The following is a 14115-nucleotide window of genomic DNA, read 5'->3' as shown; positions in this document are numbered from 1 at the left end:
AACATCAATTTTTACTAAATTAGTAAATATTTGTTAACCTGCTTGTCTTTTCTAAGTTGGGCAAAACATTTGTACAAATTCTTTTTCTCGTTATGATAGTCCTTTTCAGAATTATTGAAAAGGATTAAAATACAACTGTTCATCACATTTTGTATTATTTTATTATTTTTAATATAAAATTATTTGTTTTTAAATTAAAAGTTTGTGATAATTTCAGGTGTAACGGTCTCTCTCGCTACCTCAACAAAAAAATGCCTTCCTTTGAATACGGAAAAGTAAGTATATTATTCTTAGTTATTTGGATACGTCTGTTACTAATTTTTCTATTAGTAAGCCAATATATATATGTTTAAATAAAAGTTCTCTAAACTATCAATATCTTTTTTCGTTCGTAATTTTTCTATTTTTCCTTAATATTTTTTTATATTGAATTCTGAAAAAAATTACTTAATTAGAAAAATATTCTTTATTTATGGCCAATTTGTTTTTTATAGTTAAGAAAGGTCAATTTGTTTGTTAAACATTATGAGTTTAGTAAAATTGCATAAAAGTTTGAAGGGAAAAGGTATTTTTTACTGAAAGCATTAGTTAATTTATAGTCACTTTATTTTTTTGTGATTAGGAAATAATATTTTTTGAGTTTTAGAATGTTGCTTATTATGCAAATCTGGTATGAATATGGAAATTTCAAATTGTCTGTAAAATATTATACATTTTCTATGGTAGATTGACAAACATTCATTTATGGATGAAATGTTTTTCAAGACTTGTGTTTTGTGGGGTTATGTGAATCAAAAGTAGAATATGTTGCTTGAAGATCTGCTCCATTCTTCGTTACTAATTTCTTACTATTTTGGATTCTTTATTTATTGCCTTAATAGTTGCAGTAATAATAATAATTTTTATAAATGATCAAATTAAATTTATATGGCACCCACATCTTCTGTGCCTTCATTCAATCTGATTTAAATTATTGTGCGTAATAGATATGGCTAACTTCAGTCACAGCTCTGATTAATTTTACTTTAAATTTTATGTTAATACTAAATTTTCATGTAAGTAATGCTTTTTTTTTTAATTCAAACCTGTAAAAAAATGAATATTTATGTATTATGTGAATTACTTTGAATTTTTTAAAGTTAATTTACTTTGTCTCGTGTACTCCTATTAATGATTGCACGGAGCATTTTTGTAAATGTTTTCAAGAAAAAAAATAATAAATAGATAATAAATTGCATTTGGTGACTAGTAATTTTGCTGGGAATATTTGTTATATTTAATTTCTGTTAAATATCTAATGACGTGTTCTGTTCGTTACTTTTTCAATAAAGTAATTTTAAGTTTCAAATTGAGTTAGACATTAAATCATGTTATTATAACACCCTTACACTTTTTTTTTCTTTTATGCATAAACATCTGTAATGGAGTTTCACGATATCATAGTGTCATTAAAAATATAAATATCTGGGTAACCTACTAATTGTAATTTGCCCTTCATATAGCTGGGACTTCTCTTTCATATTCTCATTCAAACTATACATTCAAACTATACATTAATAAACATAATCTTTCTTTCTTAGCTTTCAACAATGGTAAAAAATTATGCAATTAAATAGTTGATGAAACAGTGAATCTAGATGCAACAATAAAATGTATTGTTGAATGTTAGACAAAAAAAAATGTTTTTTTAAAAATTGCCAAAATTTGGGAACAAATTATGCAACTAGTAAGTTATTACCATTATGAGCTAATTTAGTAACTTTTATTAATTGTATAGAAATATTTTTTACATTAATATTGTCAGAGTTATTGTAGAGAAATTTCAAAATTTCTCTTAATTTTTAATTGATTAAATTTTAAAAAATATATATAATTGCTCATGTGGTACATTCTCACTTTCCAAATTTCACTTGTACCAAATTGGCAACAACAAATGGTCTGCCTTGCAAAGTATTAGCACAATCACATTGTCATTTATTATTAGTAGGATATAAGTAAATATTTTATATAATAAAATTTTGTTTACTAAGTGCGAAATTCTAGACACAAAATTATTTCGTGTTGATTAAAAACAGAATATCTATGAAACAAAGTGCTTTTTTATTGTATGTGTGTTTTATTCTTCTTTATTGACTACTGCATTTTTTATTTGTCAGATCCTTCAGAAGGCTCGCAATGCCTTCAAAGGTGGAATAACAAAGAATATTGACTTTCGTATTCAGCAGTTAAATAACATGTATCGGATGTTAACTGAAAATGAAAAACAGCTTAATTTAGCTGTTGAACAAGATTTATCAAAGGTACTTTTTATATTCATTTTTCTTTTAGAATTTAGTAAAGTAGAGATTTAACATGGTCTTTTTTCTTTTTCTTTTTTTTTGACATAATTTATGTTTTCATTCTTTTTTATTGTTAGTGATTTTTGTCCCCCCCCCCCGAAAAAATCATAATTGGCATTTTATCCAATTTTTATCTTTTCTCCTATATATTTTGCTACGTATCTTTAGAAACAAGCTGGTGCGCTAGAAATATTGGTTATATTAAATTAAAATTAAATTATTTGGATATAGCTTCATAGCAATGGCTATATGGCATCAATATAGTGATAGCTTCATAGCTATATATATATAATGTTCCGAATTTCATAGCTGTATGGTTTGAGTTGCAGAGTGTTAAGACACACACATTCATCTTTATTGTTAATAGAAATTTTTGAAATGCTCATTTAAATTTATATTTCTTATTATTTAATTTAAAAAATTCATAATTTAGTCAAAAGATATTTTTCAAATATATTCATAGTATTCTTATTGTAGATATTTTCAATTTTGTTCAGTTCAGTTCAAATGTTATGAGTATTTCCCATTAAAAAAATTAGCATGTTTGGCTTCATTCTTATCATTATTTGCCATTTATATGCCTATTATTATTTTCATTTATGCTTTATATATTTATTGTTTTTATGTAAACTAAATTAATTGCTTTTAATATTTTGGATTACTTACATTTATTCTTTAAATAGTAATATTCCATTTTTTTTGGTGCATTCTAATGTATTTTTTCCTTACTTTTTGGTAAACATGATGAATTTTGTGAATAGTTATTTAAATTTGTAAATGTATCGAAATATTTCTGAAAAAGTAAAAACTTATGTTTGGATGTTTTTATTTGAGCTGCATGTAATTAAACTGCAAGTGACATGGAGAGATTTACTATAATTTTATTATTAATACTAAGAATGGGTTACATTGTGAAAAATATTTTTTCCTGATTTATACAACGGTTTTTAGAGTTGATTTCACTTAATATCAGAAGAACAATAAGATACTTCTGGATAATTCCTATTGAAAAATAAATTTTTATTTTTGTAAGAAAGTGATTACTAACTGTACACAACATAAACCCAAAAATCTCCATCCTAGAAATTTTTAAAATTTTAGTCGATTTTCTATATTGTGAAATCATTTATAGGATTTCATATTTATTCCAAACAAATGATACAAATATTACTTATCAGCATATACTTAAATGAAATAACTTATTAAATGCATTAAATATATTACTAATGTGTTTATTTCAGCCTCATCAAGAAGCATCCATTTATGAAATTGAATTTGTATTGAATGACATAAGATGTATGAAACAAAATATACGCAACTGGGTGAAATCAACTTCTGTAAGTGTATGCATAGGTATTCTTTGACATTCATTGCACTTTCATTTCAGTACAAATACTGTATTATCAATTTGATCTTTTCAGTAATTTTGTTAAGTATTTGTTTTTGATGTTTGCTTTTAAATGTTAAAGGATTTAGTTTTTAAGAAAGAAATGAAATTTTTGCTTTAAGAAAATTTACATTATTATTCCTTATGGTAATGTTGTTAAATATCATTTTATAAGAAAAATGAATAGAATTCCAGGAAAATGAGAATGCGTAATTCTTTTAGATTAGTTTTTGTGAAAATCGTTTAACGTGAAAATAATTGTGTTGCTTTTCTTATTTATTCATTAATGCAAAAAAAACATATTTATTCACTTTCTATTCAATGAATAAGGTTATTGTTTTTGAATATATGCTATTCATTTCTTCTCATAAAATATAGTTTTGCCTTGTGAAATATTTCAAAATTTAAAGCTAGTGGCTAAGGATATATTTTAATATGTTTTCTGTATTCACTCGTAGCATCTTCATCACCTGTTCATTTTCATCCAAAATATATTAAGACTTTAAAATATGAAAAACAAATATTTATTATAAATAGAGCAAAATTTAAATTTAAATTAGCCTTTCAGCAAATTTTAAGAAATATTTCTTATCATTATGATTTTCTTAATTGTTTTTGCAAGCAATTACTGAAGAATTTGAGAACTGACATTTTATGTATGCTAATCAATATTTTTCTATGTGACTTTATTTTTTCCACAATTTAAATATTTCTATATATTTCTTGATATATTTTTTATCAAAGTAATTTCCTGAGATTTGTACTGAAAAATTTCTTGATCTAACTTTCATTAATATATTAAAATTGCTCTTTGTGTAAAATTTGTTAATTTTCAAAACATAATTTCAGGCAGAGAAAAACTTTATTACACTTCTAGATGAAACATTTGTTAAGCCTGAACCATATGGAGTTGTTTTGGTTCTTGGAGCGTGGAACTACCCTATTCAACTGTCATTGTGTCCTATGATTGGTGCAATTACAGCCGGAAATTGTTGCATATTAAAACCATCAGAATTGGCTCCTAAAAGTGCTGAACTATTGAAAACTCTCATACCCAGATATTTGGATCCTGTAAGTATTTTGTTAATTTTTATCCTGATGAATATATGATTAATTTTATTTTCATAAAATAATAACTACATAAATTCAATAACAAAGCATATATGATAAATGTTTTCAACTTTTGCTTCATATATTTTTAACCTTTTCTTTGCAAACTGAACAGACTTTGTGTGTCAGTTGAATTTTTTTTTTTCACTTATATTCAAAATTGATAAAACTCATGTTCCCCCTAATTGATTTAAGCTTAATTGCTTCATCCTATTCAATCACCTAAATGGGTGAACAATAAATTGATAATTAATTAGAGAATTCTACTATAGTAACCTCTTAATGGTTCAAAATAGTTTATATACCTTATCCATCCATACCATACCATACCATACCATATTAGAAAAAGGAGAGGATAAAGCACTTGCTGCTTTTTTGTTTTTCCTCAGATTCCACTTTTTAAGAAGTTATTTTCAATTTAATTTAAACACTTTGTGTTTACAATTTCTCTTCACCTTTTTGCTTTATCAGTATATAATAAAAATTGTTAAGTATGAAAAACATCGGTTTGTGTGACCCAAATTGTGGGTTGAATATGCAACTTCTAATTCAATATAACTTATAAACCTTAGAAAATATATGATCTAATATATTTCTGAGAAAAAATGTTTGAAAATTATGTTTAAACTTTCCCTTTTCTATCTAAAATAGACCCTGAGATGATAATTGTGAGTTCTTTAGTCAATAAAATCTTTGAATATTATATGAGTAGATTGAAAAATATAAAAAGACTAATTGACTTGAAACCAGTATCAAGTAAAATGGGCAAAAGTGTTATTACAAATCTTCTCATTAAAAAAAAAAAAAATTTTTTTTCTTATTAGAAGTATTTCTTATTTCTTTACCTTCTCTTATTCTTAAGTCTTAAGCATTTAGTGCATATATACTTTTTTTTCTGATTGTGACCTTTTTTACTTATTTTTACCATTTGTGTTTTTAATTTAACACTTTAAATCATAACATATGATTTATAATAGTTTTCCAATATTTTATTTAACTTGAATCGTGTTTTTAAAGATATAATTTTATGAATTTAATATTCTTCATTCATTCTTTTTGATGTATCAGAATTTTGCAATTTTGTACACTTATATGTTCACAATAAAAAGGAACTATTTTCTATATATTATTATTCAGTTAATTAATTTAATTACATTTTGATACCATACAAATGATATTGCCTAACAGTGCCTTTTGAAAAAGACTTGTTTACTACTTTTCATAATATTTATTATAATGAATTATAAATTAGACTGAAAAGAAGAACAAATATTTAAAATCAGAAAGGCAAACATTCTAATTTGTAGCACACTAATAAAAGTATGTTTTTAATGACATTTTACTAATTAATTCTTAATTTTGATTTTGTATTTCTTATATATTACAGTTTTTATCATGTATTTTACTTGTGAACTGATAACTTTAAAACTCTTTTTTTTTTAAAGTATGTTTCCTTGCCTAAGTTATCAATAGTTTTGTATGTCTTTATTTTGTATTTTAATAGTTTTTTTGTTTGGCACTACACAGTCAACTCACTAATAAATGTTTTCTTCCTTTTTTTTTTTTTTTTTTTTTTCATACACAGGAATGTTATCATGTCATAAATGGTGGTCCGGAAGAAACTACCGAACTATTAAAGGAACAATTTGATTATATATTTTACACTGGTTCCACTCGTGTTGGACAGCTTGTGAGAGAAGCTGCAAATAAACATCTTACACCTGTCACGTTAGAGTTGGGTGGAAAATCGTGAGTAGATGCAGCATTTATTTGTATAAGAAACATTCTAATCTTTACATTTTGTTTTTTGAAAAATCAGCAAAGGCTGGCATATTGTGTCTGTTCTTTTATTTTGTAACAAAATAATTCATGTATTTTTTACCTGTTTCTATATGTCATTTGAAAACTTTTCCAGAGCCTTTTAACTCTGAATTTGCTGAAATTTTTATTAAATTCAACTAAAACATAAATAGTCTTCTTTATCAATAATATGACTTAATGGATCTACTTTTTGAATTTCATATAATTAGCAATCCCATTAAAAAATGAATTTTAATCATTTGTGAATAAAATTTAATATATTCATTTTTTTTTTTCTTTTCTTTCCATTAATTTTATTTCTATAATTGTCTTCATTGAAGCGCTGCTATAACTACAATATTGCTATATATTTGTTTCAGTTGCTTTATATAGGTAAAAGAATATTAGCTTAATTTTTTTATAGCATAAATATAGAAGTACTGGAAACTCCTAATTTAATCTTTCCTTTTTATCTTTAAATATCCTCATAATTTATGAATATTCTGTAACTAAATATTACTATTTAGTATTATTTAAACAACTATTATTCTTGAGAAAAAAATATTTTGCAAGTTTTTAACGATATATTTGATCACTAGAAATCAAAATGGACATGCATTTGTAGATAAATGATTCATGATGTATTCATACAGCAACAAAGCATAAAGATATTTTACTTTGTTAAGTCAGGTGAAAAAATATTATTTAATATCAGGATTTTTCATGGAAAATCCATTTCATTTTTATATTTGCATATGTTTTCTGAGATTTTACAGTTTAAAATTATCATGGATTAATATTATTTATTTGCATGGATACTTAACATTATTTTGATATACAAATTATTTACTTAAACAAGAAACTAGCAATTGTTTTTGGAGTTAAGCAGTTTTTGAAAAATTTTTCTTCAATAATGATGTATTTATTATTCGATGCTTATATTCTAACCATTTGATTTTAAGAATATCTTTTATGATTTTCTTTGAATGTAGAAAAAGATAAACTAATATTTGTTTAATTCGAATCCTTATTTTTACAGTCCGGTATATATGGATGACACTGTAAATCTAGAAGTTGCATGCAGAAGATTATTATGGGGAAAGTGTATAAATGCAGGCCAAACTTGTGTAGCACCTGATTATTTGATGTGCACTAAAGAACTCCAAGAAAAACTGATTCCTGTAATGAAAAAGGTTTTAAAGGAATATTTTGGAGAAGATCCCAAGAAGTCACCTGATTTTGGTAGAATCCTAAACAACAAGCATTTTAAGTTAGTATTATGAAGGCAACAAAGCTTTTTTTCCCTTTCAAAATGTCAAATAATACTGATGTACATAAAATATAATGGCAAATTCTATACTATTTGATTTGAAATCAGCAATATTGGTTTGAAAATGCCACTGTAATTATAACTCTTATTAAAATGTTATCTTTATAGTTTTCTTTAATGATAAATACTATATATTAAAAGATTAGAAGAAGAAATAAAAATTGTTGTACAATTTTTATTGGTTGAATTCTTTAAAAAGAGGCATTCTTTTTTTTCCTATATAGAATAATATAAATAAAGTCATTATTGTTGATTCCAATTTAAATTATTTTAATGTTTTAATGATGAAATTTAGGAAATTAAACCAATTAATTAAAGATTATAAGAAGCAAAAGAGAGCGAATGGATACATATTTTTTTTTTTTGGGGGGGGGACCCTCAAACTAATTGCAATGCAAAAATTGTTTAATTTTTGAGAAACTCAATGCAAAATTTTTAAAAAGATCATTACAGACATCATCTTTTATTCATGCCAAATGATGCACATAATAATATTGTTTATTTAATGGTTTAAACTAAAAGTTAAACTGTTATTTTTTGCTATATTGTAGGTAAATTTGTGGATATTAATACAAATTTAAAATACTTAATAAACTACATTTTTTTTTGTTACATTCAAAAAATAATTGGAAAATACATTGATGTATTTTTAATCTTTTCTAATATATTTTGAAAATGTCTAAAATATTCTTCTCTCTTTTTTTTTTCTTCTTATATTAGCCGATTGTTATCATTAATGAAAAAAGGCACAATTGTTATTGGAGGTGATCATGATGAAGATACAAATTATATTGCACCAACTGTCATCACTAATGTTTCACCTTCGGATCCTATTATGCAAGAAGAGGTTTGAAACTTTTATGTGTCAGCTTTATAAAGTTTATAAAAAAAATTAAGTTTTTAAAAATATTTCCATGATTTAAATTCTGGTACATTTATGATCATTTTTGAGTTATAGTAACTATGCACAAAAGTTGCTTAGCAATATATATATATATAAATAATAATTTGGTTCTGAACTCTTAGAATTTGATTTCTGTTAAATTTAATGTTAGAAAAATATTATGGTCTTTTTTTAAGTTAAAGAAACATTTCTATTTGAAGACAAATTTTCAATATATGTATTTTTTTCTTGTATTTTTAAAACACAATTTGAAATAACATTGAATTATTTCTGATATTATGTAAATATTTATAATGTTTAGATATTTGGGCCTCTTTGTCCAATTATTACTGTTGATGGTCCTGATGATGCTATAGATATAATAAATAGCAAGTAAGTTTCATTTTTTTTAACTCAAAAAGAAAATTCATTAAGCTGACTAATAAATGATAAATGTTTATTTATTCTCCATCAGTTAACTTAGACTTCTTACAAAACTTCAGTAGATTTTTTAAATTATTTTTTATAATTGCATTAAATTATTATAATAAAATTGCACATCATGTATTTGCATGTTTTATGTTTAATTATATATGCAATTAGATAATACCACATCTTTTTCAAAATTGATAATACTTGAAATAGATTACTTATATACATCAAATTAAACATTTTATTGTTATTGATACAAATCTTAATTACGTCACTAAAGGAATCTAAATAATTTACAAATATTTTTAATGCTTAAATAATAAGATAATACATGATAAACTTTTTACTCTAAAGTGTAATTTTTCTTTTATACATATAACTCTCTCCTCCACTTCCTGATTATTAGAGAAAATTACATCATTTAAGTTAATATATATTTGGAATTTTAAGTTATATTCTATTCAATTCTTTAAAATATTTCTTTATTTTGTTTGTAGGGATAAACCTTTGACATTGAATGTTTATTCTAAGAAAAATAGTGTGATCAAAAAGTTTTTAGACAACACATCCAGTGGAAGTGTCTGTGTCAATGATTCAATTGTAAACCTTTCAAGTAAGAATTTTTTGTTTTTTGTAAAAATAGATATAAATTCCAAAAAAATATATAGTTTCTGTGTGTGTGTGTTTTTTTTTCCATTAAAGTCCCAATTAACATTTTAAAATTTTAATGATTTACATTTTATTATTATATAGCTAATAATTTACTTTTTAATTTATTTAGTTGATGCCTTACCATTTGGAGGAGTTGGAAAAAGTGGTATAGGTGCTTATCATGGAAAATATTCATTCGATACTTTCTCTCACAAGAAAGCAGTCCTTGTTCGAAACTATGCAATGATTGGTGAAAAACTTGGAGAGTAAGATGTTACTTATTATTCATATTATCTGGTTTTGCTTTCTGGTATATAAAATCCAGTGAAAGCATTATAATTGTCAAAACATTGAACTATGAAATTTTAATGAGTCCATTATTTAAGAATTATTTTAAAAAAAATAAAGAAAAAGTTGAATTGAAAAATAGACTGGTATGTCATTAATGTATTTATGCTCGCATCACGAAAAAGCCACAACAAAAAATTTGTATTTGTCTTAACATGAAAATTATGGACACATGCAAAATTTTTGTAAATAAATCCATCAATTAGAAGATTGGCCATTTTTATATATGTGAGCAATAATTCAAAATCTTAATGAGCTACTGAAATATCACATGCAATCCTTACACCAAAATTGCAGATTTGCATAAGTTTTGAACCAAATTTTAGAAGAAAAGAGAAGCTTAGTAGAGAAGTGTTTGTTATTGTAATTCATACATAAAACATTCTGGATATATTTATTAGTACCATATCATTTTTTATTCATACCTTACTTGTATGAGTATAATGTAAAGGCCACTATGTGAAAATATTGAATATTTGTACCTATTCAGGGCTAGTTTTAAGTGATTTTTTAAAAAAAATTTTTGTGGAAATAAAGAGACTCTTCATTGTATTCATACAAATTTCATTAACTTAATTGCATATGGTTAAATAATTTTTTTCTGTTAATAGTTTCTGAAATTTTAATTGAAAAGCATTTAAAATTTCAAAATTAAAAAGCAATAGAGACAAATTCTCCAACATAAAATGTAATTTTGGATGTTTATATATATTCCTTTCAAAAATATTTGGCTGCATACCACAAGCATAATTAGTTTAGGTTATATGTTACTTTTTCAAGTGACTTTCTTCAATGAAATATGAAATTTTCTATTTTAAATAAATGATAAATGTAAAACCTTTATTCCATTAACTTCATAGCTTTAGAACATTTTTATTTAAAAGTTTTGAATTTGTTTCTCACTTTTCTCCCACTTTATCGAATTCATAAACAGTTTTATTTGTTCCGTAAAAAATGCAGAAATTTTTAAGGAAACCTCATTGGTGATGAATTTTTAATTTACATTGTCACTAATGTAAACTAAAAATGTATGTATAAATGTAATGTATTGTCACTACTGTCAATCATACATTGTTTTGGAGAGAAAAAAAATATTTTTCTATTTTTGATCAATCATACATATTCTGCGTTTATTTTAAATTATTGCATAATATATAAAAAATGATGATAAATGAAATTGTATAGGATATAAATAATACTAAACTTTAATTTTCCTTTTCATAATTGTTATTAGAAAGTAATTTAATATTATCAATTGTGTCCAACAATTTTAAGGCAAGTTAGCTAAATTGTTTTTATTTAAGTCTGCTTGTTTATTTAATTTTATTCAAATTTAATAACAATTTGAATAATAATTTTTTTAGATTTATTTTAAAAATTACATTTTGTCCCCATTTATTCTTAGTTTGTGACTTTGTGTGCTATAAAGTATACATTTATTATATTTTCCAACCTTCCTCTCAGCTTTCTTGATTCAGCTCAGATAATTTCTTCTCCATTGTGTTTTCCTTTTTTCTTACTCATTTTGATTGTATTTGAAAAGAAAAATTTCTTATTTATTTTTAGGGCTAGATATCCTCCTTATTCTCCTACTAAAGAAAAATACTTGAAGAGACTAATAAAGAGACGACAAAATCTGATTCCACCACATATGGATTATGTTGCTATGTTTGTATGTGGTTTCTTAGCTGCTGTTATTGTTCAAGCTATATTGCATGTAAGTTTTAAAAAGTTTTAACTCTAGTATAGGTATTAAGTGTGAAATTATATATAATCTATAGATAGATAGATGCTTGTAATTATCAATAAAACAAGTGGTATAAAAATCTAGATGTCATTTTTGTGCTGGATTTGATGCACAGTATGAAAGTTTTCTTTTAAATTCATTCATCATTATTCAACTAAATCATTATTCATTAAATTCATCATTATTCAACTATGCATTGTCCTAATATTTTCTTTCATTTAGAATGAAATAAAATATCTAAAAATCAGCATTGAAAAATTAACTAAAGAAAAGTACCGGGATGCATTAAAGATTTACATATCAGAAAGATTATAAAGTAGGCAGAACCATGTTAAGGTGAAAAAAAAAAATGATTTAAAGATAGGAAACTCTTTTTAAACCTCCAGATATTTGTTAGAAATTTTGTCATTACATCTACTTGAAATTTGTTTTTGCAATATTGCGACAAAACACATAGATATATTATGTTTTTCTAGCATTTAATTAATGTTTTGTAAATGCCAAAATAAATCATCATAAAGTATGGTTCATTTCAGAAAAAAAAGATGATTACTATTTGGTAAGTTCATGTGCTTTATTGCAATAAAGTACCAGAAGTTTTATTTTAAATTATTAGAAATTTATTATAAAATTAATGCATGCATATTTTATTTATTTATTTTTTGTTGCTTGTAGATTTATTAATTTAAAAGTTTCTTTCTAGCCAAATTTTCCCCAACATTTCAAATCATAATCACATTTATATAATATCATTTAGATATTTATAGCATGTTAATATTCACTGAAACTAACAACTTAAGTATAGCTCTCTAGAAAATATTCTTGCATGATTTTAAAAATAAAATTCACAAATCCTTTGTTTATTTTGATTTATTATTGGAATTTTATCTATGCAAATGCTTATTCTTCTTTCTTTTTCTTTTATACAGTTTGCCAAAATCAAGTATTTTTAATAAAGTAATTGATGGAATGCAGCCTCATTTTGACATTATTTGAATAAGTATGTTAATGTTTATATATAATGTAAAATATGTGCATGCATCCTTATTCAGTTCTGTGATATTATGTTAAAAGTGGAATCTAAACTGTCATTTTCTGACTGTCTGCACAGTGTTATAAGAGAAACATAGCACAATTATATACAATATGAAAGACTGTTACAAAATAGACATTATGTTTCACGAGAAATATATATATATATATAATATAAAATTCCACATGACATTCCACATGACCCACTTGTTAAGTGATTGTAATATATACGTTGATTTACTTTAAAAATTTAGAAAAAATCGTAAAATAGATTTCTTTAATGTATGTTATGTTCTTTGTATATATATTTTTTATGTAAAAACTTGTTTTTTCATGAAAAATGGAATTAAATTTGTTTCATTTAATAAATACAATTATATAATATGTTGCATCTTTTTTTTTTCTTGTGTGTTTGATTATTATGAATGTATTGCATGTAACTTTACTAAATCTAATTGCCCTAAGCATTTCTATTTTTAATTATACTTTATTTGTTAACAAAATGGCAGAAAACATTTGTAATAAAATTTAACTTTTCAATAGAATTCATTGTTCTCTATTTTGATAATTCAGAAAGTAGTTAAGTCTCAGTTATTTGAAATAAATTGGACTGTTGGATGGTTGTATGACTTTTGTGTACAATACACTTTGCGTACGAATCATAAAACTGTCAATCAGTTGTCTCGTTTACAATGCGGTTGTGTTACTGATAAGGGTCAGTTCTAGAAGAGGTTACAACATTTTAAATGTTATCTAAAAGTGTCAGATTTGGCGAGAGTTAGCCTGATGTTTGACACAATTTCGAATACTTAACAATACGTTCATTAATATAATTTTATGCGTTTTAATACTATAGGAGTAATTTCCACTTTGCTTTTTATGAAATATGGATTGCTTTTCAATGTATTTATTTAAAAATGTAAGATAAAAACATTGAGGAATAATATTTCTGCTCATATAAATAGTGTACCCACTTCGAAATAATAATAAGTTTTTCTCGATTTCAGATATAAATGCTTTACTTTACATAAATATAACGTTTTGCATTAAACGAAA

The 14115-nt window shown here is 24.1% G+C and overlaps 1 protein-coding gene across 2 annotated transcripts in view; it reads left to right on the top strand.

Moving 5' to 3' along the window:
• Window positions 1–13441, top strand: part of LOC129963583 (aldehyde dehydrogenase, dimeric NADP-preferring-like) — a 37566-nt gene extending 24125 nt beyond the window's left edge. For both annotated transcript variants that reach the window (XM_056078047.1, XM_056078048.1), the window contains exons 2-13: window positions 218–275; window positions 2157–2300; window positions 3581–3676; window positions 4576–4797; window positions 6422–6585; window positions 7676–7906; window positions 8687–8813; window positions 9172–9242; window positions 9779–9894; window positions 10063–10198; window positions 11847–11997; window positions 12957–13441. In XM_056078047.1, coding sequence (XP_055934022.1) covers window positions 252–275; window positions 2157–2300; window positions 3581–3676; window positions 4576–4797; window positions 6422–6585; window positions 7676–7906; window positions 8687–8813; window positions 9172–9242; window positions 9779–9894; window positions 10063–10198; window positions 11847–11997; window positions 12957–12980 — 1506 coding nt within the window. In that variant the 5' untranslated portion in view covers window positions 218–251 and the 3' untranslated portion in view covers window positions 12981–13441. The remainder of the gene's footprint in view (window positions 1–217; window positions 276–2156; window positions 2301–3580; window positions 3677–4575; window positions 4798–6421; window positions 6586–7675; window positions 7907–8686; window positions 8814–9171; window positions 9243–9778; window positions 9895–10062; window positions 10199–11846; window positions 11998–12956) is intronic.
• The last annotated feature ends 674 nt before the right edge of the window (window positions 13442–14115 follow it).

This window comes from Argiope bruennichi, chromosome 3 (genome assembly GCF_947563725.1).
Source record: "Argiope bruennichi chromosome 3, qqArgBrue1.1, whole genome shotgun sequence".
Lineage (NCBI taxonomy): Eukaryota > Metazoa > Arthropoda > Arachnida > Araneae > Araneidae > Argiope > Argiope bruennichi.
This window is presented reverse-complemented; position numbering and strand designations above follow the sequence as displayed.